The 24,458-nt window shown below is 46.6% G+C and overlaps 9 protein-coding genes across 9 annotated transcripts; 5 read left to right on the forward strand and 4 right to left on the reverse strand.

Moving 5' to 3' along the window:
• Positions 1 to 107: 107 nt before the first annotated feature.
• On the reverse strand, positions 108 to 1,580 carry F4812DRAFT_447162 (uncharacterized protein). Its single transcript, XM_047935715.1, has 3 exons — positions 1,041 to 1,580; positions 576 to 974; positions 108 to 502 (listed from the first exon to the last, which is right to left on the reverse strand). Exons 1-3 carry the CDS (start codon positions 1,168 to 1,170, stop codon positions 120 to 122), a joined length of 912 nt encoding a protein of 303 aa, XP_047785590.1. The 5' UTR covers positions 1,171 to 1,580; the 3' UTR covers positions 108 to 119.
• Positions 1,581 to 3,737: 2,157 nt separating this feature from the next.
• F4812DRAFT_447165 (glycoside hydrolase family 5 protein) lies at positions 3,738 to 6,176 on the forward strand. The gene is made up of 5 exons (XM_047935716.1): positions 3,738 to 4,601; positions 4,681 to 4,966; positions 5,047 to 5,206; positions 5,288 to 5,528; positions 5,629 to 6,176. The coding sequence occupies exons 1-5, from the start codon at positions 4,484 to 4,486 to the stop codon at positions 5,943 to 5,945; spliced, it is 1,122 nt and encodes a 373-aa protein (XP_047785591.1). The 5' UTR covers positions 3,738 to 4,483; the 3' UTR covers positions 5,946 to 6,176.
• Positions 6,177 to 6,197: 21 nt separating this feature from the next.
• On the reverse strand, positions 6,198 to 9,246 carry F4812DRAFT_249856 (ankyrin). Its single transcript, XM_047930712.1, has 5 exons — positions 8,762 to 9,246; positions 7,872 to 8,681; positions 7,750 to 7,822; positions 7,422 to 7,686; positions 6,198 to 7,364 (listed from the first exon to the last, which is right to left on the reverse strand). The coding sequence occupies exons 1-5, from the start codon at positions 9,017 to 9,019 to the stop codon at positions 6,572 to 6,574; spliced, it is 2,199 nt and encodes a 732-aa protein (XP_047785592.1). The 5' UTR covers positions 9,020 to 9,246; the 3' UTR covers positions 6,198 to 6,571.
• Positions 9,247 to 9,634: 388 nt separating this feature from the next.
• On the forward strand, positions 9,635 to 11,085 carry F4812DRAFT_249880 (P-loop containing nucleoside triphosphate hydrolase protein). Its single transcript, XM_047930714.1, has 2 exons — positions 9,635 to 9,649; positions 9,717 to 11,085. Exon 2 carries the CDS (start codon positions 9,921 to 9,923, stop codon positions 10,773 to 10,775), a length of 855 nt encoding a protein of 284 aa, XP_047785593.1. The 5' UTR covers positions 9,635 to 9,649; positions 9,717 to 9,920; the 3' UTR covers positions 10,776 to 11,085.
• F4812DRAFT_249878 (cystathionine beta-synthase) lies at positions 11,086 to 13,377 on the reverse strand. Its single transcript, XM_047930713.1, has one exon. The coding sequence runs from the start codon at positions 12,959 to 12,961 to the stop codon at positions 11,396 to 11,398; it is 1,566 nt and encodes a 521-aa protein (XP_047785594.1). The 5' UTR covers positions 12,962 to 13,377; the 3' UTR covers positions 11,086 to 11,395.
• Positions 13,378 to 13,933: 556 nt separating this feature from the next.
• On the forward strand, positions 13,934 to 15,697 carry F4812DRAFT_447171 (uncharacterized protein). Its single transcript, XM_047935717.1, has one exon. It carries the CDS (start codon positions 14,223 to 14,225, stop codon positions 15,618 to 15,620), a length of 1,398 nt encoding a protein of 465 aa, XP_047785595.1. The 5' UTR covers positions 13,934 to 14,222; the 3' UTR covers positions 15,621 to 15,697.
• A 386-nt stretch (positions 15,698 to 16,083) lies between these two features.
• Positions 16,084 to 18,289, forward strand: F4812DRAFT_447175 (uncharacterized protein). Its single transcript, XM_047935718.1, has 2 exons — positions 16,084 to 16,669; positions 16,816 to 18,289. The coding sequence occupies exons 1-2, from the start codon at positions 16,259 to 16,261 to the stop codon at positions 17,920 to 17,922; spliced, it is 1,518 nt and encodes a 505-aa protein (XP_047785596.1). The 5' UTR covers positions 16,084 to 16,258; the 3' UTR covers positions 17,923 to 18,289.
• A 712-nt stretch (positions 18,290 to 19,001) lies between these two features.
• On the forward strand, positions 19,002 to 20,726 carry F4812DRAFT_249945 (uncharacterized protein). The gene is made up of 2 exons (XM_047930716.1): positions 19,002 to 19,641; positions 19,769 to 20,726. Exons 1-2 carry the CDS (start codon positions 19,474 to 19,476, stop codon positions 20,513 to 20,515), a joined length of 915 nt encoding a protein of 304 aa, XP_047785597.1. The 5' UTR covers positions 19,002 to 19,473; the 3' UTR covers positions 20,516 to 20,726.
• On the reverse strand, positions 20,727 to 23,283 carry F4812DRAFT_249934 (uncharacterized protein). The gene is made up of 4 exons (XM_047930715.1): positions 22,651 to 23,283; positions 22,084 to 22,577; positions 21,888 to 22,019; positions 20,727 to 21,837 (listed from the first exon to the last, which is right to left on the reverse strand). Exons 1-4 carry the CDS (start codon positions 22,712 to 22,714, stop codon positions 20,938 to 20,940), a joined length of 1,590 nt encoding a protein of 529 aa, XP_047785598.1. The 5' UTR covers positions 22,715 to 23,283; the 3' UTR covers positions 20,727 to 20,937.
• Between the last annotated feature and the right edge of the window lie 1,175 nt (positions 23,284 to 24,458).

Genomic DNA, 24,458 nt, shown 5'->3' on the forward strand with positions numbered 1-24,458 from the left:
TTTTATTTTGATTATTTTTTTATTATTTTTTTTTTTTTAAAATTAAAAACAAAAATTTTATTTAAAAAACTTTTCCCGCCCCCCCCCCCCCCCCCCCCCCCCCCCCCCATTTTTTATATTTATTCCTCAATTATTCCTAAATCATTGTTGTCCCCTGATTCCAAGGTTGGCGACGTCTTGTGCTGTAATTTATCCACTTGACTTTGATAATTCTTGTCTCTTGGTTGCTCTTTACCTTTCGTCGACTCTGCGGCCATGAGCATCCGTATTATTTCACGTCCGCGTTCTCGGTCTGCGTCGCGGGTAGCATGTAGACCCCATGCCTTCAAGAATGTGGCTTCGCCCCGGTAGTTTCGATGTAGCCATAATATCTGTTCGTTCATAAGCCTTCCTCTACTCCCCTTGTCCTCCGTCTCTGCGCTCGCCGAGTTTGTAGAGCTTTTTGGATTCTTGTCCTGATTCATAGTTGGTTGTGACTTCACACTGGGCCGCTCTTTTCCTTCTGGATTTTCTTCAGTTAGCACTCGATTTATAAGTGTCGAAACTGAAAAGGAATAATTAGAGCTTTTGATTACCTTTTGCGCTCACCCGAACGTCGTCTGTTGGCGGCCGCGTTGGTCGAGAGCTGTTTTGTTTTCCCTTGCACTCTAATGGCCTAGCCGGTAGCGGTTTCCATTGGCCAGGGCCCCGAACGTCAGCTGTAGATTGGGTACGGCGGATGGCATTAATTGGTCTTCCCATACATTCGCTATTGGTGTTCTTCCGAAAGTCCTCAGCGGACGAGGACGTGGATGGGGCAACTGAAGAATAAGGCGGTGGAACAGAAGAATGGGGAGTATCGGCTGATTTCGATGGTGGTAGAGGGAACAAAAACTGAGGAGAGCTCGAGGGTAAGTTTTTCTTCGTAGTCCCCATTGGACTAGACTGTCTCTCGGGTGGAAGCTTCAATGGCAATGGGTTTAGTTGCAACCCTTCTACCCGTTTGTTGTAAGTCAGTATGTGTACCGCTCTCCACGGAATATTGATTCGAAAGTACTAACCGATGCTATTCGTAGACAGTGGCATGAGAGGGGTAGATTTTTCAAGTGGCTGCTCAACCGATGTATATATCCTCTCATCTGAGGTTGCGAGGTTTTGTAAATGAGACTTGGATGAACGTATAGTTGGCATTTGGTAGTCAACAGAACAAAACCACGAATGATAATAAACCCTATCTAAGATTATAGATCGGCATACTTATTAACATTAGGTATTTTTTTAGAAAAAAAAAGGAAAAAAAGGAGCAGAAGAGTAATTGAAAGAGCTTCTTTTACTTGTCATCAAGACAATGTGGAGAAGGTTTCGAGATAGGCACTCGATATTTCAGTTGCCTATCTCTTATAATACCTCCCTCCCACCTTAGGAGGTGCCTAGGTTATATTATGTGATACTTGGCAGTTATCTAGCCCATACATGGGGGAGTATATCTTTTTCGATAATTAAGGGTAGTTTAATAAGTGTCAAACTGCGCCATCGGTCCAAACACGTTACACATAAAGCGTATTCAATAATTCCACAGGTATGCAATCAATGTGGGATACTATGCCCATTAAAGTTCAGATCATTATATGTTTGTCAGACTTTTAGGAGAACGACGCGCTTAGGTGTTTACAAAAGATTTGGGCGTTACCGGCTAGGTGGAAAGGCAAGGTGCACCCTGTTTCCTTCAAGCCCCTTTTATTTTACAAGATGTGATCTGAGGGAAAAAAGCAACAACTTTACGCTCAGACCCTTACTATATTCCCTAAGTGTATTGTTGGCATATACCTAGCTTCTCTTGCAGACTTTGAGATGCTGCTAGAATTCTGTAAGATGTGTTTTTAGAAACGAAGAAAAGCGGGATCAAAGCAAGTATCGTTTGTCTGTAGTATACGTAGGTACATAGATAAACATATTCGCACTGGATATGGGGACGGAGGATTGGGAAACGAATGAAATATCCATCACTGCATGGATGTAAACGCCTTTCGCACTCAAGGGAGTCGGAAAAGGGGCGGCGAAACGGGTACCCCCGATTCTCGAGCTCTTCCTCTGGCTGCTGTGATTCACAACGCCATGTGTCTTATGTATTATGGGCTATTCGAATGTCTTATTCCGCCTAAATGATTGGATATCTTGAGCTAGGTTCAATTAGTTCCAGTCAATCCTATCAAGCAATGAGTTTATACTTGCCTAGGTAGGTATCGTCGTGTGATATCAGTTAAGCATAACTGCGACATTAAATCAACCACCTCAACTCAATCGAGCACAATACCTTCCACTTAAAGTAGCACTGCTATATTCCATAACAAACTCTCGGGTCCGAAGTTAACAATTAGGCCCGTGACCCACTCGGAGCTTGAATTAAATAACTGCCAATCGGACGCCGCCATTACCACCGTAATTTTCCAAAATAGGTAAAAGCCGGATGTAGCTTCAGACGGTACGACATACTATGTATGCTCCAAACTACCTAATAAGGGCGAAGGATTGTATTGACCCTACCAGTACTGTGCCCCTGTATCCAGTCGAGTTAGCTTATGCTCGATTTATCTGCATGCCGGGTCTGCTGGGGCCGAATGATCAATAACCCTGAAATTCGCAGCTTTTCCTAGCCGAATTCCATTGCTGCCACAAGCCGAACTGCCTCCCCAAACTAGGATCGACTTGCCTGGGTTTAAAGTAGGGAAAGGTAAATCGAGGTAGGATTTGCTGAAGAGCATCAGGGGATGATAGATATTCGATACAATATGCAAGAGATGAGAGCTTCGGTGGCTTTCGGGGATTCTAGGTTGATTTCGGTAGATTTTAGATACCGCCTATATATTAAGTAGAACTTTATACTAAGATGAGGAGCAGAAAAAAAGGGATACAGGTTGTGGGTGAACTTTAGTACGTAATTACGCCATGTTCCTGTAAGTTACATAGATGATTTGGGTAAACTACAACAGTCATTATCACATCTATACTAGGTTAGCTTCTGAGTATGATGAAGGCGAGCCAGAAGCATGGAACAAACCTAGGTGCTCTTAACTCTCCCACGTATGCAAAAGAACATTAGGTAGGCAGTAGGAAAGTCTACGGTGAGGATGCTAAGTTGCCTAGAGCTAGTTTTACTTAAGACAGCTCTAGAAACTAGCATTTTCGGACAAGATCTGAACATATGTATATTAAATTACCTAGGCACTCAAAGCATTAGGTAGTTATTGAGCATTACTTAATATAAGTACTTGTGGTAGTAACTTTCTGGTAGTTATTTAGAGTCTGTTCAACCATTCCTTGTTTCTATGCTCCATTAGACAGGATTCTATGGTGGCATGCTTCTGAAGCTTAGGCAGATAGTTCTCTTCGCTATTTCGTGTTAAAATGTACCTAGTCAATAAGCGAAACAAAACCCATTAGGTAACAAGGTATTAACAAGCTTCCAGACCCCTAAAGCCCGTAATTCTTTTTTATATAGGCGTACGTGATATTCTAGCAGGATTACACTTATAAGCATTAGATTGCTACCACCAATAAATATTTACCTTAGGTACGGATAATAGGTGGGGGCGGGGAAGCCCAATGTACCCTACCAACCTAGGTTAGGTACCTGTTATTCGAACTTAACTCTAAGCTCCTCCCCTGGACTTCGTATTGAAAAGTCCCGTATTCGTTTTATCTACAAATGTCATAAATAGGAGAATAATCCGTTGCTGTTACCTACCAAGTAAACTTCGGGTAGTTTTATAACTATAGTGTATTTTGTATAGAGGTAGGTAGCGGCAATATCTTACTCCCCGCTTCCAAAGTTATAGTCTGTGCTTAACGGTTTACATATTTTTAAACTTTGGGGTATCACGAAGTGATATTCTTAGCTATCTCTAATCTTGATTCCATCCTGAAGGGCTGATCGAGGTTGACGACTTGTTCAGTGAGATCTTGGGTGGGATTTTATCCTAACTAGTCTAGATAGTGCGGAATGCAACCCTTACTCTCAGCCAGCCCCCATCCAAGCTCAGCACTACCTACCCCTTAAGGTACCATATGCCTTTTGAGATGGCTTAGTCCAACCCCGCAATATAAACGATTTACCTCCTTTGCATCAGGAGATATGATAGCTCATTAATAAGTAACCATCAAACGGGAGACTCCTTCTCGGATGTCAGCTTAGGGGTTGAGGTCATAGAAGGTCATAGTTTAACCTCAAGAGGGTTATCAAGCTTCGCGTCGCGACTTGAAACCATATATTGACACGGGATTGGACTATACTTGGAATTAAAGTAGTAGCAGCGTATTCCTTTCTGTCTGCAAGGATATAATCCACAGTGTGAAGGCTCCAAGTGGAGTGGGATAGAAGTAATATGATACAGTGCTTTCGCATAAATACCCAAGCATAACCTCTAATATTCCAGACTCCAGACCATTGTCAATACAACAATAAACTTACATCGATACAACGAAGATCGCAGCAGAGTCGACAAAAATGAAGGCATCACTTCTCCTTAGCCTAGGAGCCTTAGCGCTTCCAGGAGTCTTTGCAACGCCTGTGAACGAGATCGAAACTAGAAAGAGCTCCCACTCATTTATGGGCTCTAATCTATGTAAGCAATATCGATGGGCTCCTTTCTTTAGATAAGGTACGTTCAGATATAATATTGAATACTAACACCTATAATTCAGACTTCCTTCCTGGACTATCCGACCAGGACCAAGACAATTACATCAACGATCTCTCCAACTACGGCGTCAAGGTCGTCCGCGTGTGGGTGAACCGACAAGATTCCGGGCATTGCGAGAAGGGAAGTAAACTCGCAGTAAGCGTAGGCCCGTTGGAGTCCGAGTTGGGTAAATTCGACGACAGGACGCTGGACGCCGTCGATAAAGTTGTCAACAAGCTCGCTAAGAAGGGCATTAAATCTATTATTTCGCCCCACGACGCGAACTCCCTTCTTGACGACTATCGAAGGTAAGTATCGAATATGTCTGATACCATACATAAGGTAGCTTAGATGTTTGGACTGACGGTAGACACTTGGAAATCTGCAGAGATGTATACACCAAGTTTGGCAAGTCTGGGTTTTACTCCTCAGACGAAGCTATTAAAGCCTACGACAAGCGAATTGACCATATTCTTAACTACAAGGGAGCCCACTCCGGCAAGGTATGGAAGAATTGGAGCGACGCAATCATGGCATTCGACCTGCAAGTAAGTCTCGCCTCCGAATACTCCGGATCTGGCATGTCTTTGCCGTTCGCTCCTAGTACTTACAACCATCGGAATTTCTAGAACGAGCCCATGTCTCCGGACCTTTCAGTCTGTCAGAACAACGATCAGAAGAACTGGCTCTGCGGGCGCGCCAAGAAGTTCCGCAGTGTTCTAGGCTCCAATAATAAGATACAAATTGCAACTGGAGGTGTCGGCGGTGACTTTTCGCATGGATGCACCTTTATAAAAGCTGCTACGCAGTGCCCTGAGGTCGATCTAATCGCCATTCATCGCTACGCGGGCAGTCAGTCTAACAACCCTGGTAAGTGTACCTATGTATTTTCTGAGTTGCGTTTATGTTTAGAGATTACGTCCGAGTCCAATATGAATACTCGATATTAACTAATCATACTACCTGTTAGGTCAATGGTCCGGAAGTGCGAAAAACTGGGTCCAGCAGGCCGGCGGCAAGCTCATCTTCGTTGAAGAATGGGGGGTTAACACTGCTGCGAACGACGCCAAAAGCGAGCTGCCCGCCCAAGCTAACGATATCAATAAAGTTGGCCTGCCAAACTTGTATTGGCAGTTTCTACCTAAGGAGACTTGTTCTTACGACCCTAGCCAGGATTCCGGCGATTGCTTTGGCATCTTCGTTGAGGGAGATGTCGATATTGCATCGGTCGTGAAGGGTGCTTCGAACGCTGGTGCTTTACAGGACTGGTCGAAGGTAATTGGATAAACGAGAACAATTAGATCTCGTGTCAACACTATTTAGAGTCTCCGTGAAGCACTGGGAAATACTTTGACGATGGGCAGCCTTACTTGGACCATGTGGATGTACATACATTAAAGGCATTTTGCAGCTTTCTTTTTTAGTCTCTCGTTAAACATTATCATATACCTTACCTCAGTTGAACTCCCAACAATGAGATCCCCTTATTGATAAATAATTCTAGATGCAGTACACCGAAAAGAAGGGATTTGGTAGAGTACCGGATATAAATAGAAGGTACGGATCCGATATCGAACCCCTATTATGGGCGACTATGTAAGGGACTAATACGATACTATATGGCTTAAAAAATCGCAGATGAGTTTAGATATCAGGTACCTAAGTAGGAGGTAATGGTTCGAATGCACTGGTGATCTATTTAATATCTACACTCTCATTTGTACACAACTCGGCCAGATCCTGAGGGGTTTTAGACACCGCAAGCCAAGAATGTACATTTCATTCCTCATTCCCCTAACCCTTTCGTAATGATAGCTCTCTCCTTAATGCGAGGTGTTTGCCTCAATATTCATTATCACCAAGTCGTAAACCTCGGTAATATGTCATGCCGCTGCTCTCAAAACAATCGTTCGTCATACATCATCGCCAGCCACGCTTTCGTATCCGTCTCTCCTCCGCCCAGTCGAGCCTGCGCCGCCGAGCCCAAGGTTCATTGCAGCTGGACTTTCGTAAATATCCGTATAGTTGATTTTTTCGCCGCCTAACATCGCATCACCGGTCTCTCTGCGTCCGAATATAGGTGCTGGATCGCACCAGAAATCGCGGCAGTTTTGCACCAAGCCCTTGTTGTAAGGATTACGCTTCTTCCGCAATTTCTTAGCAGTAGCAGCGCCTCGACCTGTTGCTGTCTCGATAAACGTGTCGACGCCGAGAAGCCTGCCCCACTGCTTCAAGAAACTCTGGTGCTTATGCGCGTGCGCGCCTCTGCCCGTCCCTAGCGGGTCTGCAGCTGCTGATGGAGGAGCTGCAATGTCGGGATGGTTCGGGTCAAGAGGCGCTCCGGTGCTCGTGAAGGCTGAGCCAAGCGACGACGCCGAGCCGTCTTGAATACCGTACATATTTTCATATGTGGTCATAGCACGACCGACCTGAATGAACTGAACGAAAATAAGCATTCCCACCCACGTAAGCTGTAGCGTTGTCCATATCCCAAGAAGTACCGTGTATGGGTCGGTATTGACCACGGCACAGATAGGATCCGCCAAAATCAAGCATTCTCCTTTGGAAGCTGATTGAGGTAGCTCAGAAAAGTAGTAATATAGCAACCAGTCAATAAAGACGATACCGAAGACGAGGTTGACCAGGTAGAGGAAGAAATGCCGGTGATTATTAACGCCGACGCAGTTATTTACCCAGGGGCAGTGACTATATGTATGAGTCAATACTGAGCATATTGCATGGAATTTATGATATGACACTTACTGGTCATGCTTCGCAACACATCGTTGACACCGTCGACAGTGTTTACTCCTGAGAGGAGTTCGGATCATGCAAGTGACGCAAAAGTTAGACTCGTCGAATTTCCAGAGACTTAACAACTCGTCGATCACGGCTTTTTGTTCGGCGATCCCGTTGAGTTTAGGCACATATCCAGGGTCAAAGACCATGCACGCCGTATAAAAGTAAGCTATCAAACTGTAGAAGAATAGAAAGGTGAAGTTGAGAAGTGGATGTTGCGAAAACGTCGCTAAAAACAGTTAGCTCACTGGCCTTGAATATCTAGTCGCCAAGAACGCGAGACAAAACTCACCAGGGAATATCGTCAAAATCCACCTTAGGCCCACCAAAAACAAGGACGCTGCAAAGACACCGGCTAGCCAAGGCTGCGGGTTGTTAGTGACATATCATGTTCTCTAGGCCGAAGATACGTACTGTCTTATGCAAATGCCTCATATCAGGAGGGGCGTACTCGAGAATCTGATTTGTGATCCACTGAAAGCCGAATCCTATCAGGAGCGCAGTCGGTATGGAAAAGTATATAGGTAAGTGAGCCATTACCATCAGCTCGGTGAATAGTAGCGGGACGGGTAAGAGAAATAAGGATTTGTTCATAAAGCCGCGCTTATCCTTGAGAAAGAAAGACGACCCAGGCCACCAGGGGGTCACAACGTGCCCGTCCTCGTCGTAACCGCATTCTTTCAAGGCTCTATGCCAGGCGTTGACGGTGTTGAGGTCCTTGGCTGTTATAGCGGGAGTCTTACCCGTACCCGTCTTCGCGAAGCGATCCGAGCCGTATTCTAGAAGCTTAAGTATGCACAGCGGTGAACCTTTGACCAAGCCCCAATGCAAGGCCGTAAAGCCTTGTTCGTCCGTCGCATGTACGCTCGCACCCCACCGCAAGAAGAGGTCTACACATTGCGGGAAGCCTTTATACGCCGCCCACATGAGGCTGGTATGACCATAAGAATCGGCTACGTCGACGGGGATGCCCTGGTGTAGTAACAATACTACTAATAAGACGTTTCCGCTAAAGGTCGAGATGTGTAGAGTATTGTAACCTTGGGCATCGGTAATGAGAGGATCGGCGCCATGTTGAAGGAGAAGATTGACAGTATAGTAGTTCGATCGCTGAGCAGCCCACTGCAACGGCGTCGCGATGCTCTCTCCACCCTTCTTATTTATGTCGGCGCCTTTCTCGATAAGGAACTTGCACATCGCATATTGGTTGTTAATGGCCGCCCACTACGAGTACTGTTAGTAAAGTAGCATAAGGAAAAAGGCTGGAAGAAAAAAGGAAGAGGAATGTATGGAATTTCGCATACGTGCAGCGGTGTGATGCCTTCATCATCTGTATAAGTCGCGTCATAATCCGAAGACTCGAAGAGCTTTTCCATTGCTACTATGTCTCCTACTCTCGCAATCTGCATAATATCCGGTTCGGCCGGGGGCGGGTCGCCGCCCGGAAGGTTGCCCATCTCCATATCTTGAGAGTTCAGCTTCGGAGTGGCAGCAGAACCTTTCGAGGACGGTTGTATCGGGGCACCGGCGGAATTTATATTCGGTGATGTATTATGGCCCATCCTCAGAGCAAATAAGGAAAGACGGTCGATTTTCAGGATTTAGGAAGTATCGATCGATAGATAAAGGAAAACAGAAGGTTAGGGAAAAGAAGAGAGAAAAAAAGAAGAAAAAAGAGAAAGAAAGAGAGACAGAGAGAGACAGAGCAGTATCACGAAAGGTGCCCGGCAAGGAGGAATGAATTGGTTGAGGAAGAGACAAGCTAAGCACTTGAACTTGCGCAATTCAAATTGAGAACTAAGTGAATGATTCTTTATAAAAACCTGATGCCTCATTCAAAAAACATAATATTGTATTGGCCTTTAGAGAAAAAGGCATTGAAGCAAAGTCAGGCACCGTAACCAGGTTCTCGCCAAATATTTCATTAACGAATTACGAATGTCTTGCTTCGAATTGTTAGAGATTGTTAGAGATCATATATCAAATCAAATCAAATCAGGTCAGCAATCCGCGTCAACTAATAGGTACCTAGATAGGTAAGGTACGGTGCAGCGGTTGCAGCGGTGCCGCCTTGCCGTTCAGCCGTCGTCAGTGCTAAGCCACCTTTTTTTTTTTTTTTTTTTTTTTTTTTTCTGATTGATTGATCAAGTGAATCCATGTATGCTTATCAATTATACTTATCAGCTACAAAAGTACGTACCTCTCCCAATAGAACGGCACTTAGAGGTACCTAACGCTAAGATAAAGACCCTCTCTAAGACTTGGCATCGAATGATGACACTGTAACCCAACGAAGTTAAATCGTACATACCTAACCTTACCTACCTCTTACCGCAGGTACAAATTTCACAACAATGGCATGATACCATTTTTAAATACCGGCGGCAGCAAATCTTCTTTTCTTCTTCCACGTATTTTACACCCCTTTTCCCTTTCGCTGCCATCGCAAGCATCGCAGCGAAGATGGAGGCCCTCAAGCAGCTGCTCGAGTACCTCTTGACCCCCTCGACGGAGATCTTCATCGTCGGCGCACTCATAGTCTTCATCTTACCGGCAATCGTACACTTCTACATCGTCCAAACCACGCCCTATACTTCTCTCCCGTCCATTCTGCTCGCAGGGCCTCCCGCCGCCGGCAAGACCTCTCTCCTCACTCTCCTTGAGCGTGGCGATGCCGCCGCCGCCACCCACACCTCCCAGGTCCCCCAATCCGTCGAGCTCACCGTATCCGACGACCACGGCGCCAGTACCTTCCGAGAGGCCGCGCGCATCGATGCCCCGGGGTCCCACCGCAAGTTTTTGCTCGTCGATACCCCCGGGCACGGAAAGCTGCGGAACCAGCATGCCATGACCCACATCGCTTCCAACACGCTGCGTGGCATCGTGTACGTGGTTGACGCCGCCAGCCTGGACGACGGCTTGGCGGACGCCGCATCTTTCCTGTACGATGTGCTCCTGGCGCTCCAGAAACGCACCGGCGCCGGGAAAACCTCGAAGGCGCCTACCGCCATCCACGTTCTCGTCGCTGCCAACAAGCTAGACCTATTCACAGCCCTACCCGCCTCCCTTGTCAAGAGCAATCTCGAGGCCGAGCTCGGCCGGATAAGACGGTCTCGAAGCAAAGGGTTGCTAGATTCGGGGGTTGGCGTGGACGACATCGGATCCGAGGAGCAGGACGATTGGCTGGGCCAATACGGCTCTGAGAAGTTTTCGTTCGGTCAGATGAGGGAGTTCGATATCGAAGTCGACGTGATCGGCGGAAGTGTCCTTGACGGCAAGGTAGACAAGTGGTGGGACTGGATATCAGAAAAAATCTAAACCTTACCTTAATATGTAATAATTCTAGCCTCGGTGGGAGCAGCAATATTATCGGTGCTTGGCGGTTTGCTTGGTCACGTCCTTATTTCCGTGGTGTCTCATCACATAACGATACCATTGCGGAGGCTTAGCTTTAATATCTACTAGAGTGTTCGTATATGAGAATACTCCTTGCTAGTTGAGACTCAGGGCTATAAGCCGAATTTGCATCCCATCACCCTCAGCTACACGTCCTGGTTTTACTAGGTATTGGTTTTAAATAACCTCCTAATTATATCCTAGGTACCTACCTACCTAAGAGAATAGCTTTTCTCGTACTGTTAGGGGAAAGAAAACACGAGAGCATAAAAATGCTTCACTAGTGTAACAAATATAGCATCATTACGACTACGTGTTATACGTATCATGTCTATACGAATGTTTCGAAAAAATACCCGATTCTACTTGTGAAGGTTGAGCCTGAGCCCACCATATTTAACGCACCCTACCCAAGTCTATATTAATACTGTACGTTGATGATTTAGATGCAATTCCACCGTAGCGCCGTGCGATGACTCGTCTCCAAGTTTCTTAGCAGCGGGCAGCAAAAAGCCCTTCTTTGATAAACAATCCAACTTCAATCAAGCTTTAACCTGCTTGACCATCCAGGTCAGCAAGTCAACCTTGGTTACGACCGCGACAGGTTTGCTAAGCGCCTTGGCTTTTCCTTGGCTAGGTTCAGTGACGACGGCAGCACTGTTCCACTCGAAAAACCTGCTAAGTTCTGTAATAGGCGTATCGAGCGTGATCTCGACAAACTTGCGGCGCTTGCTTCCTTTCCCTTCTCGAGGGTCGGTAACCACCTCGTCTATCTTACTGAAGTCGAACATGACATCCTTAACCGGGCTTTGCCCGCTGGCTCGTCCACGCGATACGTAGCTGAGCAGATTGCCAAGGGTGACAAGGCCCACGAGCTTGCCTCCCGCGCTGGCAAGAACAGGAAGCTGATCGTAGCCCTTGTCACGCATGGTCTCGATAGCTTCGGCGCATGAACTGGTAGCAAGGACTGAGAGGACCGGTTTTAATCTTAGCGAGCGAACCGTTGCTCCTGAGTAAGGGTCATCAGGCTTCTCCACCGGGGTGTTATCAGCCACTGCTTCCTTTGCGGCCGTGTCGGCAGGCGGCAGAAGATCGTTAGCTGCCAGCCAGTCGTCATCCGCAAACTTTGTTAGATAGCTTCGGATGCTGTCCGGTAGAATGACAACGACAACGTCATCCTTACCCAAACCGAGATCCTTGACTGCCTTCAGTGCAGCGCTTAGAGCGCTTCCAGAACTTCCACCGACAAGTAGTCCCTCGTCGGCAATCAACCGTCGTGCGAGCTTAAAGGACTCCTTATCATCGGTCTTATACCATTTGTCAACTTTCTCCCGATCGAGCACATCGGGTATGAAATCGTAACCAATTCCTTCAACCTTGTACGGTTCGTCACGATGCTCGTCGTTAAGCGCCTCAGGCAAAGCCAAGATACTTCCTTGGGGGTCGGCAGCCACAACTTTGATATCCTTGTTATGTTTTTTCAACCCCTTTGCCAAGCCTGTGATGGTTCCACCTGTTCCAGCACCAGCAACAATACATGTGATTTTACCGCCGGTTTGTTCCCAGATTTCCTCAGCGGTGCCCAACTCGTGGGCCAAAGGATTATTTTCGTTTGAATATTGATCCAGGATGTGAGCGTTTGGTATTTCCTTAACCAACCTCCTCGCTACGCCAATATGGCTCTCAGGGCTATCCCAGGCGGCTTGGGTCGGTGTGCGGATGATGGTTGCTCCCAAGGCTTTCAGCACGGAGACTTTCTCGGCAGACATCTTCTCGGGTAGAGTAATGATGGTCTTGTATCCCTTGATAGCGCCTACTAGTGCTAGACCGATGCCGGTATTTCCGCTGGTGGGCTCGATCAGGGTATCGCCAGGCTTGATACGGCCAGTTCGTTCGGCCTCTTCGATCATCCGCAATGCTATGCGATCCTTGACGGAACCGCCAGCATTGAAAAGCTCAACTTTGGCATAAACTTCGCTCTCTATGCCAAAAGACTGTGGGATCTTGTTTAGGCGTACTAAAGGCGTGTTGCCAATTAATTCTTTAGCGGATATGACCGTCGCAGCACGCGGCGGGTTGTGCGGTACTGTGCCATTGGCGACGGTCATGGCGGGCAACGTTCGAACGGCGGATATTAGCTATTAAACCGAATTAAACGGTGGAAAAGTGACCGCTGGGTAGGTAGAATATGGGAAATTTTAAAAGTAGAATTTAGTTAGCGAAAGAAGAGGGAAAAAAAAGTTGGGAATAGGAAAGAATTTAAAGTTTTGGTCAGGTCAGACAGAATCTCGCCATTGCATTCGGTATGAGGCGAGAATTTACGAAAGAATCCACCCCACCATTCAAGGCTGCTTATGCCCCTCACTAGCCCACTAACAAACAAGCCGACACTATGCGCGCTACAAGGAACGGAAACACTGGAAATCTAGCCCAGCTGCCCAGCTGCCTAGGCTGCTAGGATAGTCTTTAGTCTATAAATCTACCTAGGTACACTATTATTCGGGGTTTTAACTTCAATCTGCAGGTGCTGTCGAAATTATTTATCGACATAAAGTAATGCAGCTAATACATTATTATACAAATACTACCTTAGGGAATACCAGTATATTTATTTCATCGACGTCAAAACACGAGATTTGCACTATAGGCCTGCTAATTCCTACATCATGCCAGATCAGTTTATACAATTGACCCACTATAGGCATCTGCATAACCAGGTAGCTGGTATTGTAACAAGGTAGATATGAGGTAGCTGCACCGTCTATGTAATCAGCTTATTTCTCAACTCCATTTTCTCTTTCTTAAGCTTTGAATTACCACAGCAGGAAGCCTAGTAATTTCTCAGCAGAGAGACTAAAGGGACAAAGTACACCATGAGGACGGATATTATGTATAACAAGAGAGGCCTAGGTAAGTAATTTGAAGTAAATATGAAGCGAATAGGCGGACCAAGATTAGCAAAAGCACCGAGCAAGAAACAAAGGTGATTATTGTAAGGCAACCAGATCTCCCCTAGCTTATATGATCATGGCTATTTAGCCAAAATCATTGAACTCTTCGTTTTGTCCAAATCGAAATTATAAACACCTGTAATTAGGTATATTGAATTTAATTATTCTTTTTTTCTCCCCTTTCCCATTTCTTTGTAGTATCATCACACCTAGGCCCTGGAGGACATTGTTTCTTTATTTCCATAGTTTTAGCAACAAGGTGAACCCTCTTTGAACCCTTTATGTTTGGCAGCACCGTCTATCTCCATTGTCTATCGCTAGCAAATACCCAACGTTTATAGAGGCCATCAAGAAGGAAGCATTCGTCGGGTGAACCCAATGCTCGTAAACTTACCTCAAGTTTAATTCAGCCGCTTATATGGATCCCGAATTCCTAGGCCAGCGTAACCACCAAGATTGGGAGCCTCAAGTTGAAGGATCAGAGCCGGACTTTGAAATTGACGACCCCGTATTTGACGGAGATCAGGGCATTGATTGGGAACCATGGTGGCAGATTATTGTACATCGAAATGGAGGTATTCAGGAAGCCGAACCACCCGAATATCCGCCTGAAGCCTGGAGTCTAGATAGTAAGGATGTCCCTTTCCCTTTTAACCTCGACGAGACGTGGTACTGCACAGCGGTGTTGGTGCTTATACTTCTTATACACTCTGAGTTGGATACAGAATGGTTGCTCCGGCACGGGTATACGCACTACTTCGCACGGATATCCTTCAGAATAATTCTCACGGTATCTATCTCTTTCCTTAGCACACTGGCTTTCGAGGTCGCGGGCAATATACTTGACCTGGCAAGGGAAACCGTTATTGATATGATATCACTCCACATAAAGGCTTTGTTCGTCGAGTACCTAGGCTGGGGACCCGTTGACGAAGAAGGACGTGCTAACTGGGAAAACCGTGTTCCATTCTATCAGGATACGACTTATATACGCGAGCCTGCCATTGAACTAGTCATTGGCATTGTCATATCGGCTTTCCATTGTTCAGTTATGACACATATTTCAGTCATTCAACTAGCAACAGGCGCAGCGATTAGTTGGTTAGTGGGACTGCTTCCAAATCATTCAGCTAAGTTCCTCGTGAGCTTGCCTTCTTATTTTGCTTTACCTATACCTGAAACGGATGGTTTATCCAGTATCACGAATCTGCTCTGGGAGTACGGGGTCCCTTCGATTATTCAGGTGTGGACAGCGGCATTCTTGTACCTTTTCGTCTTCCTGTTCATGTCGAGAGCGGAAACACCGATCATCTTAAGACAAGGTGGCCAAGATCCCTTCTGTAAACTTGCTTTTCAACTCCTTCGGGCGACGGCCATGCACTTGCTAGCATATACAGCGTATCAAATCACCAGCAGTTGTGTAATCGCTTCTCAATCACTCTCACTTCGGTTTAACGTATACGCTTTACACGACTCCATGGTTGGCCACAAAGTTTTGGAGAGGAGCAACCTCGAGTTGTCTTTAGGAGCCGGCGTATTGATTATGGCTACGCACTGGTTGGTTAAAAATGCTTGTAGACGGCTTGTTGCTTTCTGTTGGCCATCATGGGTCTCTTATGTCGCATGGTTATCCATCAAGACAGAAGAATCTACTTGGCGGAATTGGGCTGTATATGGGTCTTTGCTCGACGATGACATGGACGTGCTTGATCCGGGTAAGAGGGTCACTGCGAGGGCATTGATGACTGTCCTGTTTGGTTTGAAGAGCTCGTGGCCAGCTAGGATGAGGCTAAGCACGGGCGATAACATAGACTAGCTGCATTTTGTACATTCTAACCGTATTCTTTGCGCAGGCGTGCTGGATATTGAAGCTGCTAGATACCTTAGGTACCTTATAGGTGTAACTATAAGGATATATTGCTAGTTAATTTCAGTGATTTAATCTAGTGTATTTCATCTTACCCCCTTTTCTCCCCAATCCCACAAGTACATACGTTAAGTACTAATATATATTTCCGCTTGTATATTTGGCTAATCTGACCTAACCATATATACCATTAATCAACGAAATTCCACGACTTGTCGTAGATAATAATCTAGTTGCACAATACTATTGCTATTAAGAGTTGGTTGACGGTGGGGCCCAGCTTGACAGATTTGTTACTTCATGATCTCGAAAATTGACATCATTGGTCTAAGCTTCTAAACATCCTGGTGTCAATCCTGTCTATCAGAGGCGTCTGGGCACGGGTTATCCCCGGATCATAAAACCCGGGCCCCTTTTTAGCGTTGATTGACCTGGTTTGGGCTCAAGGGGATAAGCAACTCATTTCATTTTTGCTTGATGCAGGTGAATCAAGTCAACTTCTTACTTTTAACTGTCCCCGTACCATGCCTTTAACTTTCATATATATTAGCTGATCTTATAAGTGATTAAGTTCTGATGCAAGTGCAATGACACCGCCCTCCGGTGTAAAAAGGCCGCTTAAGGCTGCCTGTGAAACCCCTCGGGCACAGAACGCGCCGGTAAAACGCGCTAGACATAAGAGCTCGAGCAAGACGAGCACGGCGGTCTGGGACGTGACAGGCCGCTACAACCTTAGTTGTGCAAATAAGTACCAGCCCGTGGACGCCAACGATTATGTTTTGGATATGCGTTATACGCATACCGGCTCTCATACCTGCCAGCTATATGCCTTTTTTAATTTCCCAAACCTGAACCTGACTGGCAGGATGCGTTTGTGCCCGAAGAATGCAATCGCATCAAGTTCTAACGGAAAACTCTTTCTCAATGATTTCGAAGCTGCGTGTGAGCTAGCTGAGGATATTAGACCGGGCCCGAAGTCGAAGGAGTGGTTGATGAGGGTATGTAGCCTTAACCCGTCTTCCTTGACTCTTTCTTCTTCCCGCTCATTCTTGAAAGTTAGGCTTATTACCAATATCGACCTTGGCATAACCTCATTTAAGTCTTTCACCCAGTCAGGATGTTTGTTGCTAATTCTCTATAACAGTGGCGAGGCGAGGAGGACGGCTTCCGGCTTGGTGGGGAGACTCGGGCGCAAGGACAATTCCTATTCGAAGAGGAAAATGACTCCGGTGAAACTGACAAGGACCCCAAGATACGAATCAAGTTCGCCATGGTGCACAAGGGCAAGCACATAATCCTAGAAGGAATACAGCAAGACACGAGCCCGGAGACCGACGAGGAGAAGGCTGCCGCCGAAGATCCGACGGCAAAAACCGAAGCATCCAGGATGCTCGAGGATTGGAAGCAGCTATACGAACCATTGTGGGAACAAAATTCCCCTTCAGATACTGAAGAGGATGAGCGCGAATTACTTGTGTTGCAGCCGAATGGCGCGCCCTTGCCCAAACCTCACAACAAATGGGAGAATCCACGTACGGGGAGAATCATTTCAACTAAAAACAAACCCGGACCGATTCCCGGATTTGTTGTCAACGCGAGCGCGACCTCACGCTATCTTGAAGAACGTCCTGGCTGGGCCTGGAATGTTATGGGGAAATATGAGATCAGTACTGTTGGGCTCACTAAGGCTTTGGGTATATCCGAAGGCGAGCCCGTGGCTATGACCATGACGGTCCAAATGGATAATAATTCGAAGCACCAAAAAGCTGGCCGGCAGCTTTGGGCTATAATCGAAGCTGATGACTTACTCGCCATTGCACGCTTTCGGCCAAATCCCACACCGAACAATTTATCAGAGGACCCAGTAGAGGTCTTTGAGAAAGCTTGCGTCCTGAAGCCAGGAGTATGGGTTGGCCCTAAGCCGCAAGGCACGCAGAATTGGGAGATGCGTTGGAGGGGTTTCTCTGATGCTAGCTTGCAGACGATGGCCGAGGATGTTGTAGGGTCGGAAGTCATGTTCACCAAAGATGATCAGGGAAAGCTGGTATTTAGAGGTAAGATAATAGTTGAAGATGAGAGCTTTTTGGTGGTGGGGAGATGGGTTGCGCCTACGGAAGACAGGCGTCCCACGGCTCCTACGATTAACACCGAGTGGGCGAAGTATTTTAAGGGGAAGCCTGCTATAAAAATACGCAGACATCCAGAACATATTATTGTCCTAGATAAATACTGTCAATCTACACTAACCTGAGCGGCTTCGTGCCCGCTTATGTGTGCTAGCTTGTGCTGCTTAACATGCCTACCGCGCAACCGCGTACCGCGGACGCCCACATGCGACGTTTCCCTTTCACATACAGTCGAGTTTACTTAATGTCATAGATCTATAGGAATATCCTAATTGTAGTCCTGTGTTGATGAGTTCTATCTAGAGCTGATGTATGACCTCCTTAATGACACATCATGAAACTCGTGTAATGGGAGAGACTGCCTAAGAAAATAATGGGTAAAAACCGCAATTTACTTTGCTTTTAGAAAGTCTAAAGCCTCGGACAGTAGAAGTAACTTAAGGTGTATTAATGATTTGCGCAAGTCTCACGGTTGTAGAGGCGAGTGTAGGGGTTATCTTTTACACTTGAGCTTGATCTTAATACAGTAGATCTCCTCTCCAGTTTTTAAGCAGATATGCTGCCTTCTACAAGATACATTAGGTACTCTTTCGCCGTCACATCATACGTATCAAGAATCGGGAGCGCTGCATACTTCAGGGACCTAACACGGCGTTTATTCCCTGATCTCAGCTAGATTACCAGACTTGCAGTTCATCAACAAGTGCGGCTAGTAGATACCTCCTAACCTTTAAAAAGTGATTTCTAATCTAGTGCTAGCCTCACCTCCAATACTTGTATTTCTTTATAGAAGTACTACCGCCTAATGTTTAAAATCAATGACCAACCGAAAAGCCTAAGGGTGTCTTGCATTAGCTACTAGGTAGTGATATTCCATATACAATAATAAGATGCTGACCACATACATAGGAGTCCTTGGACAAGAGTTCTAGCCCGACAAGCTAAATACAATCATCTAGAACACGGACGCCATAACGCCACGGAGCTATGGTAATCCAATTCCCCAAATTGTCGACCGCGTGGACAGGTAGAGCAAGGGTATTGATTCTGCCTTGCCAATGTTCCTCCTGCATCGAGTGCAGCTTTAGCTATGAGTAGCGTACCGTTCTCGCTTGAGGCAATGCTGCGAGTGGCTGGCTGAGCCAAGTCGCTTCTCAATCGGGCATCGGCTGAACAATAGTCTGCTACGTGGACAGGAAGCAAAGCAGGCGAAACTAGTCAGACGCGAATCAAACTTCGTGCGGCTGAAAGGACCTTACAGCTGCTAAGACATGCATTCTGCATTCCTATGCAACTCCTCACGATAATAAGCTTGGTTCTAGCTCCTTTGGCTGAAGCACGATAAACATTGATACTTCGCTAGACATGGATGAGGGTTGAGAGTGATTAAACGGTCCCTACCATATAGATATCTACCTGATGTAGGTACCTAGGCTGACTGGCGTCAACGCGGAAGCGGTAGGGTCACGGGAGGGAACTGTCTATACAAATACCGCGCCTACGCTCCCGCAGACACGGGGCTGTTATCACTTTAGAATTGAGCAGTCCGTCACGCTGTTTAGCATCCATCACTCCTCTGGAGCAGCGAGCCTCGTGCATCAGAAACGAGGTTGTCAAGAAGACGCGGAGTAGTTGCCCGATAAACAGCAGGATAGAGACCTAGAGTAACCTGCGAAATGGAACCGTCAAATGCAATTAAAAGAGGGGAGGTTGTCATCCCGACCCCGACATGGTTCATAGCACTACGAGTCCTCCAGATCGTCTTGTCGCTTGTCGCGGTCGCTTTGACCGGTTGGTGGATCCACGGTCTATACTATGATGAACTCGGCTTCGTTATAGTCTGTGTATGTTACAACTTCTTTCCCTCAAGAAATTTCTCTTACACGTAACCTCCTCTTACTTCTTCAAACCCCGTTCCTAATCTTCGAAAATGAATGTCTTCATGGCTAATGCTGTCTTGTCAACGAACAGGGCATATTCACCTGGGTCATAGCTGTGTACGCCCTCTTGGCCGAGAAGGTATCGTCTTGCCGGCGTGCTTATAATACTTGGGCGATCCTCACACTCGACGGGCTGATGATCATTTTCTGGCTAGCCGCTATGGCTGCGACTGCGAATCGGCGGAGCAAGTTTACTATACCGGTGAATGCGAGCTGCGTCAGCGATGGCAGCACGATAAATAGTGGTTATTGTACGGTATGGAAGCGTGCTGATGTTGCCTCGCAAGGGGCTCTCGGCATCCTAAGTGGAATAGCAGGCATTAGCGCTCTGGTTATGCTTCTGTTTGTCCCTACGTTTGCTTACGTATGTCACTATTTCCGCCTTTCATTCGCTGGCGCCTCGGCAAACGATCCCGAAAAGGCCTCTCCTGCAGCTGCTTCTGTTGGCGTCCCGGGTGCTACGGAACTGCAAGCAGGAATCCAGCAGCAAGAATATGCGGTAAATCAGCAACCTAATCAACAATGGACCCAACAGACAGTATATCCCCCTCAGGCAAGCCAGCCGCAATACCAGCAAGGCCAGGTAAATGACCCTTACGCATCGCATAACGCCGGATATCCTGGCGCGACAGACACATATCCTCAGCAAACCAACCAGCCCGAGCAGCCATATAATCAACCATACAGTCCTCAGGGTACACCAGCCCCTTATAATATGCAAGGCACACCAGCTCCAGGGCAACAGTTCCAGCCGCCTTACCAGTCAAATATTCAGTAGTCAGTAGTCGACACAAGCAGAACACTTGTTCCCCCACCTTTATATGTGTTCTATAGGCGGCAAGGCGTTATGAGATGGGTTTCCTGTGGTAGACATGAACATATTTGGATAGTATCTCAGGGTGAATACGGGCATGGTTGGATTGGCATGGGTTTGGTTTCTTGAGACGCCCTTTTGGCCTTAAAATTTATATTTAAATCCGCATATATCATTATCATGAATCATCATAACGAGGTCCAAGGCGCATAGCACAACTTCAAAGTCCCCTTATAGTTTGGCTAGAAGCTGTCATATTTCGTGAAGATACTGGAGCGGTGTTTTCACATCCATTACAAGGCGGTAAAAGCCTTGATACCAATTGTGTTGGGAACCTAGTGCCCATTTCGCATGATGCCTTGGCCCATACCATGCAAACATTCTCTTCAACCACGAATGTCAGGGTTGAGGGCGTATCTTGTGATATATGAGCTGAAGCCTACTATGCTTCCGCCATGCCTGCCGTAGCCTGCTGTAATAGGAGTCGAGTCCAGCATGTCATCGATCCACTGCTGGTAATGTGGCTCGGCACCCAAGACGCTTCGGGCCATCCCTACCGGGAATAGATACAGGCAAGCCTGATCGTCAAGAGCGCCACACTGACCGTGGTGCCGACATTGCCAATCAAAAACACGACATATTTCAAGGGCAGGGTCTCGAATAGAAAAGGCGCTACCGGGCTCACTTAATGGTTCGAATGAAACGTGTGATAATGTTGAGGACTGTGGCGTGAAGGCCGATGAGGTAGCAGCATGTCGTGCGCATTCTTGTATGATGGATTTTGTTTGTAACGGATTTAGTTTCCATAAAAGAGTCATCAACCACATCAGGGCAGAGTTATAGAGCATGATATCATTAGCATGCATAGAGCGATCGAACCGCAAGCGTCCGAGTTCCTCAGGAGTGTCGGTGAACTCGGAATCTGTTGGGGAATTATTTGATTGACGTTCGTAACCATCTGTTGAGACGTATTGGCCATATTCGCGTTGCCAGTCCCAGCGCCACCGGAAAAGTTTCCCTAGTAGAAGGACCATATATTCACATAAATTCTCACGACAGATCAGACGCTTATCTGAGGCGGGGGGAGAAGCGGCTGGATCGTCCTCTGGATGATAGCCCATGCTGTCAATGCGGGCGTTTTCTTCTAGCAAACCTGGTATAGCGACTAAGATATCGAGCAGTCTTGATTGCTGGGGTTTTGCACATGGGTCTAATGCGTATGGAACGTCTTGCCAGCGTGGATCTTCGAGAAATATCCTTCGTCTGGAAAATAACGAGGCAATTAGCTATAAGACATTAGCTACCCGATCCATATATATCATGTTGGATTGCGTACTAAGGTGGCCCTGGCAGCTTCGAAGGCGTTCCTTAGGGGCTGTTGCTGAAATGCCCTTGGACCGCACAGTATCAAGACCTTCTCAATTGCCTTCAGATGAAAGGCAGCGCCAGTTCTATCTGTTTGAATCGCCTATGTAGTGCTATTAGAAAAGTGTTCTCCAACTCGTATTTTTTTGTTCTTGCTCACGACCTACCGAAACCATCATCAGGACGAGAATGGGTACTACAAGCCTTCTATTATCGTAAGCTGTGGCATTGTCTCTACGAAGCTCTTCGGCTAGGATCCTTAAGCATCTTCCGTACTGTGCTGCCCCTTTGAATTGAAGTTCTTGAACCTTATTATTTAGACCGAAGCTCAACTGAGAGAGGGCGGTCACGGCATCAAGAGAAAGGTTCCCAAGTTTGCCCTCGCATGCGTGGTTGAGCCACAGGGAGCCATAGGACCTCCATACGAAGTTTCCGAACATGTGAGCCGTGCACATATCCCTTTCGAAGGCGCCTAGACTGAGCTCTGGTGGGGGGACGAAACTCACGGGCACCGGCTGCACGATATCCACAAATTCAGACATGTGCAAGCGGGATGTTGCAACCGGGGCCAGTGAAGTGTGTCGCCATTGCGTGACTCTCTGATAGCCTAAACATTCGAAACCAGCCTTGATGCAGCGACCGCATTGGGGTTTCGCCTCATCTATTCACAGGTCAGTCAACAATAAAGACTTCATAGATTGGACAATGTCCAAGAGATGGGGACTGGTCCATACCACACTTAACCCTTCTTTTCCGACAAGTATTGCAGCCCTTACTCCTGCCAGCTACGCCAACCATGATGAGCTGCGGTAGATGTGAGATGAGGCGCTGCGAGATATGTCCAAGTACCTATGATAGCCTTGTGGGCCGAGGCGGGGGAAAAGGTCTTTGACTTCAGAATGCGCTGGGTTGCACTTTTTGAACCAGAGAGATATCATGATATAGATACATAGCCACAGGACTAGGACATTTAAGATAGGCGTAGCGGCTCATATAAGGTTCCAGATGTGACCATTTATTAGAGAGGCGGCTGTGCTCGTTTAGTTGGGCAGAGCCCAGGAGATGTCGACAGGGACAGAGTCGGACGTGGACTCCAATTCCGGTCGGATTTGGTGATGACAAAAATAGTCGAAGGGGAATCGAATAAGCCAATGAGTGAGCTGCTACTGATTAGACCATCCAAGTTAATTGCTACATCACGAGTGCGCTAAGTCTGCAGCAAGAGGGTTGCATACGACGTTACCCCTGCCTCTAGTTTTGGGATAATCGCGATACCGAAACCATCGACCAATCTACCAAATTCGTTCCTGACTTACTCTTGCTATCAGCTCAGTCTATAATAATATTTCATCCCCTGAGTGCTAATGCGGTCTTTTCTTTTCTTATTGCTAGCCTTGGGGTCGACACTCTTTAAGAGGTTAGTAGTAATATCGTGCCTTTGACGATTATTCGATGAGCTCGAACTCTTAAGCGCAGTGCCTGCTTTGATGCCTACCTTAGATTAGGTACTTTAGGTAAGTAAATAGCTACCGGATAGATGTCATGTAACTGAACGTAAGTATATCTAAGGTACCGTCGCAGCTGAAGCACGTCTCTTTCATCATATAATGCTAGGCACCAGCTGAGCACGCTTTTTAATATAAAAGGATTCTTTGGGTAGTACAAGGCGTAGTTTGACGCGTATCGCTTACTTCTTTTCTGTCTCTTCCAAGTAAGAGCCCCTATCGTAGGTATGTGACTACTATGTGCCACGGTAAGATGACACTTGAGATGGGAAAGATAAGACTGGCTGAAAGAATGTCCTCAAATATGAATTTGCTAAAGTGTATTAACTACCACATTTAAACTTGGCTGGCCGCACAGTTCGGGCTATTCTCAAGGCAGTATTAGTGCATATGTCTTAAGGCTTTTCGAGGGGTTAGTTGATTTTTGGTTGATATAAGTCAAGTTCGCACTTGAGGACATACACATATACCTAAGATACTTAGGTACCTAGGAAGATCCTTAATGAAACTTCTAGATTTAAATCAAACAGATAATGCAGGAAGATTAATAGGTAAAAAACTAGTTGGATGTGCCTATGCAACCCATAGGGCTGGACGTTTCGGGTCCACTGGATCCACTGCCTCGGGGTGTGCCCATTTAGCATTACTTCACTACCTCTAGGTACCTGCACTGACCTAGGACTTTAGGTATAATTTCCACCCCCGCACTGATTATGCCGGTCTCCGGTAAGGACGGGAATGATAACATTGGAGGACAGGTACCAAACCTTAAGTCACATCCATGGATGTAGCCTGTAGGTAGGCTAAGGTACCTAAGACCGCGTGATTTCGCAATCAACTACCAAGTTTTTTTTGTTTGTTTTTTTCAGCTCAATAGATTTATACGACACCCTGCCACGCTGCTTACAGCACATGCATCTCGCCTTACCATCTATCATTTAATGCCCGTAGCATATACTACGCACGCTTAGGTATTCTCAGGGGTAACGTCCACCCGCTGTGACCCTCGGTGGGAATGTTCAAGTTGCAGATGGTGG

The sequence above is a fragment of the Daldinia caldariorum genome (assembly GCF_022478825.1).
Source record: "Daldinia caldariorum strain CBS 122874 unplaced genomic scaffold F4812scaffold_28, whole genome shotgun sequence".
NCBI classification, from domain to species: Eukaryota; Fungi; Ascomycota; class Sordariomycetes; order Xylariales; family Hypoxylaceae; genus Daldinia; species Daldinia caldariorum.

Coding starts and splice junctions, on each gene's coding strand:
- F4812DRAFT_447175 (XM_047935718.1), top strand. CDS start 16,259: ATGACACCGCCCTCCGGTGTAAAAAGGCCGCTTAAGGCTGCCTGTGAA. Junction 16,670..16,815: donor CGAAGGAGTGGTTGATGAGG/GTATGTAGCCTT, acceptor TCTCTATAACAG/TGGCGAGGCGAGGAGGACGG.
- F4812DRAFT_447162 (XM_047935715.1), bottom strand. CDS start 1,170: ATGCCAACTATACGTTCATCCAAGTCTCATTTACAAAACCTCGCAACC. Junction 975..1,040: donor ACTGTCTACGAATAGCATCG/GTTAGTACTTTC, acceptor ACAAACGGGTAG/AAGGGTTGCAACTAAACCCA. Junction 503..575: donor CGTTCGGGTGAGCGCAAAAG/GTAATCAAAAGC, acceptor AAGAAAATCCAG/AAGGAAAAGAGCGGCCCAGT.
- F4812DRAFT_249856 (XM_047930712.1), bottom strand. CDS start 9,019: ATGGGCCATAATACATCACCGAATATAAATTCCGCCGGTGCCCCGATA. Junction 8,682..8,761: donor AAGGCATCACACCGCTGCAC/GTATGCGAAATT, acceptor CAGTACTCGTAG/TGGGCGGCCATTAACAACCA. Junction 7,365..7,421: donor TGTGTTGCGAAGCATGACCA/GTAAGTGTCATA, acceptor TCATACATATAG/TCACTGCCCCTGGGTAAATA.
- F4812DRAFT_447171 (XM_047935717.1), top strand. CDS start 14,223: ATGGATCCCGAATTCCTAGGCCAGCGTAACCACCAAGATTGGGAGCCT.
- F4812DRAFT_249880 (XM_047930714.1), top strand. CDS start 9,921: ATGGAGGCCCTCAAGCAGCTGCTCGAGTACCTCTTGACCCCCTCGACG.
- F4812DRAFT_249934 (XM_047930715.1), bottom strand. CDS start 22,714: ATGGTTGGCGTAGCTGGCAGGAGTAAGGGCTGCAATACTTGTCGGAAA. Junction 22,578..22,650: donor GAAAAGAAGGGTTAAGTGTG/GTATGGACCAGT, acceptor ACCTGTGAATAG/ATGAGGCGAAACCCCAATGC. Junction 22,020..22,083: donor TCGTCCTGATGATGGTTTCG/GTAGGTCGTGAG, acceptor AGCACTACATAG/GCGATTCAAACAGATAGAAC.
- F4812DRAFT_447165 (XM_047935716.1), top strand. CDS start 4,484: ATGAAGGCATCACTTCTCCTTAGCCTAGGAGCCTTAGCGCTTCCAGGA. Junction 4,602..4,680: donor ATTTATGGGCTCTAATCTAT/GTAAGCAATATC, acceptor CCTATAATTCAG/ACTTCCTTCCTGGACTATCC. Junction 5,529..5,628: donor CAGTCAGTCTAACAACCCTG/GTAAGTGTACCT, acceptor ACTACCTGTTAG/GTCAATGGTCCGGAAGTGCG.
- F4812DRAFT_249945 (XM_047930716.1), top strand. CDS start 19,474: ATGGAACCGTCAAATGCAATTAAAAGAGGGGAGGTTGTCATCCCGACC. Junction 19,642..19,768: donor TCGGCTTCGTTATAGTCTGT/GTATGTTACAAC, acceptor GTCAACGAACAG/GGCATATTCACCTGGGTCAT.
- F4812DRAFT_249878 (XM_047930713.1), bottom strand. CDS start 12,961: ATGACCGTCGCCAATGGCACAGTACCGCACAACCCGCCGCGTGCTGCG.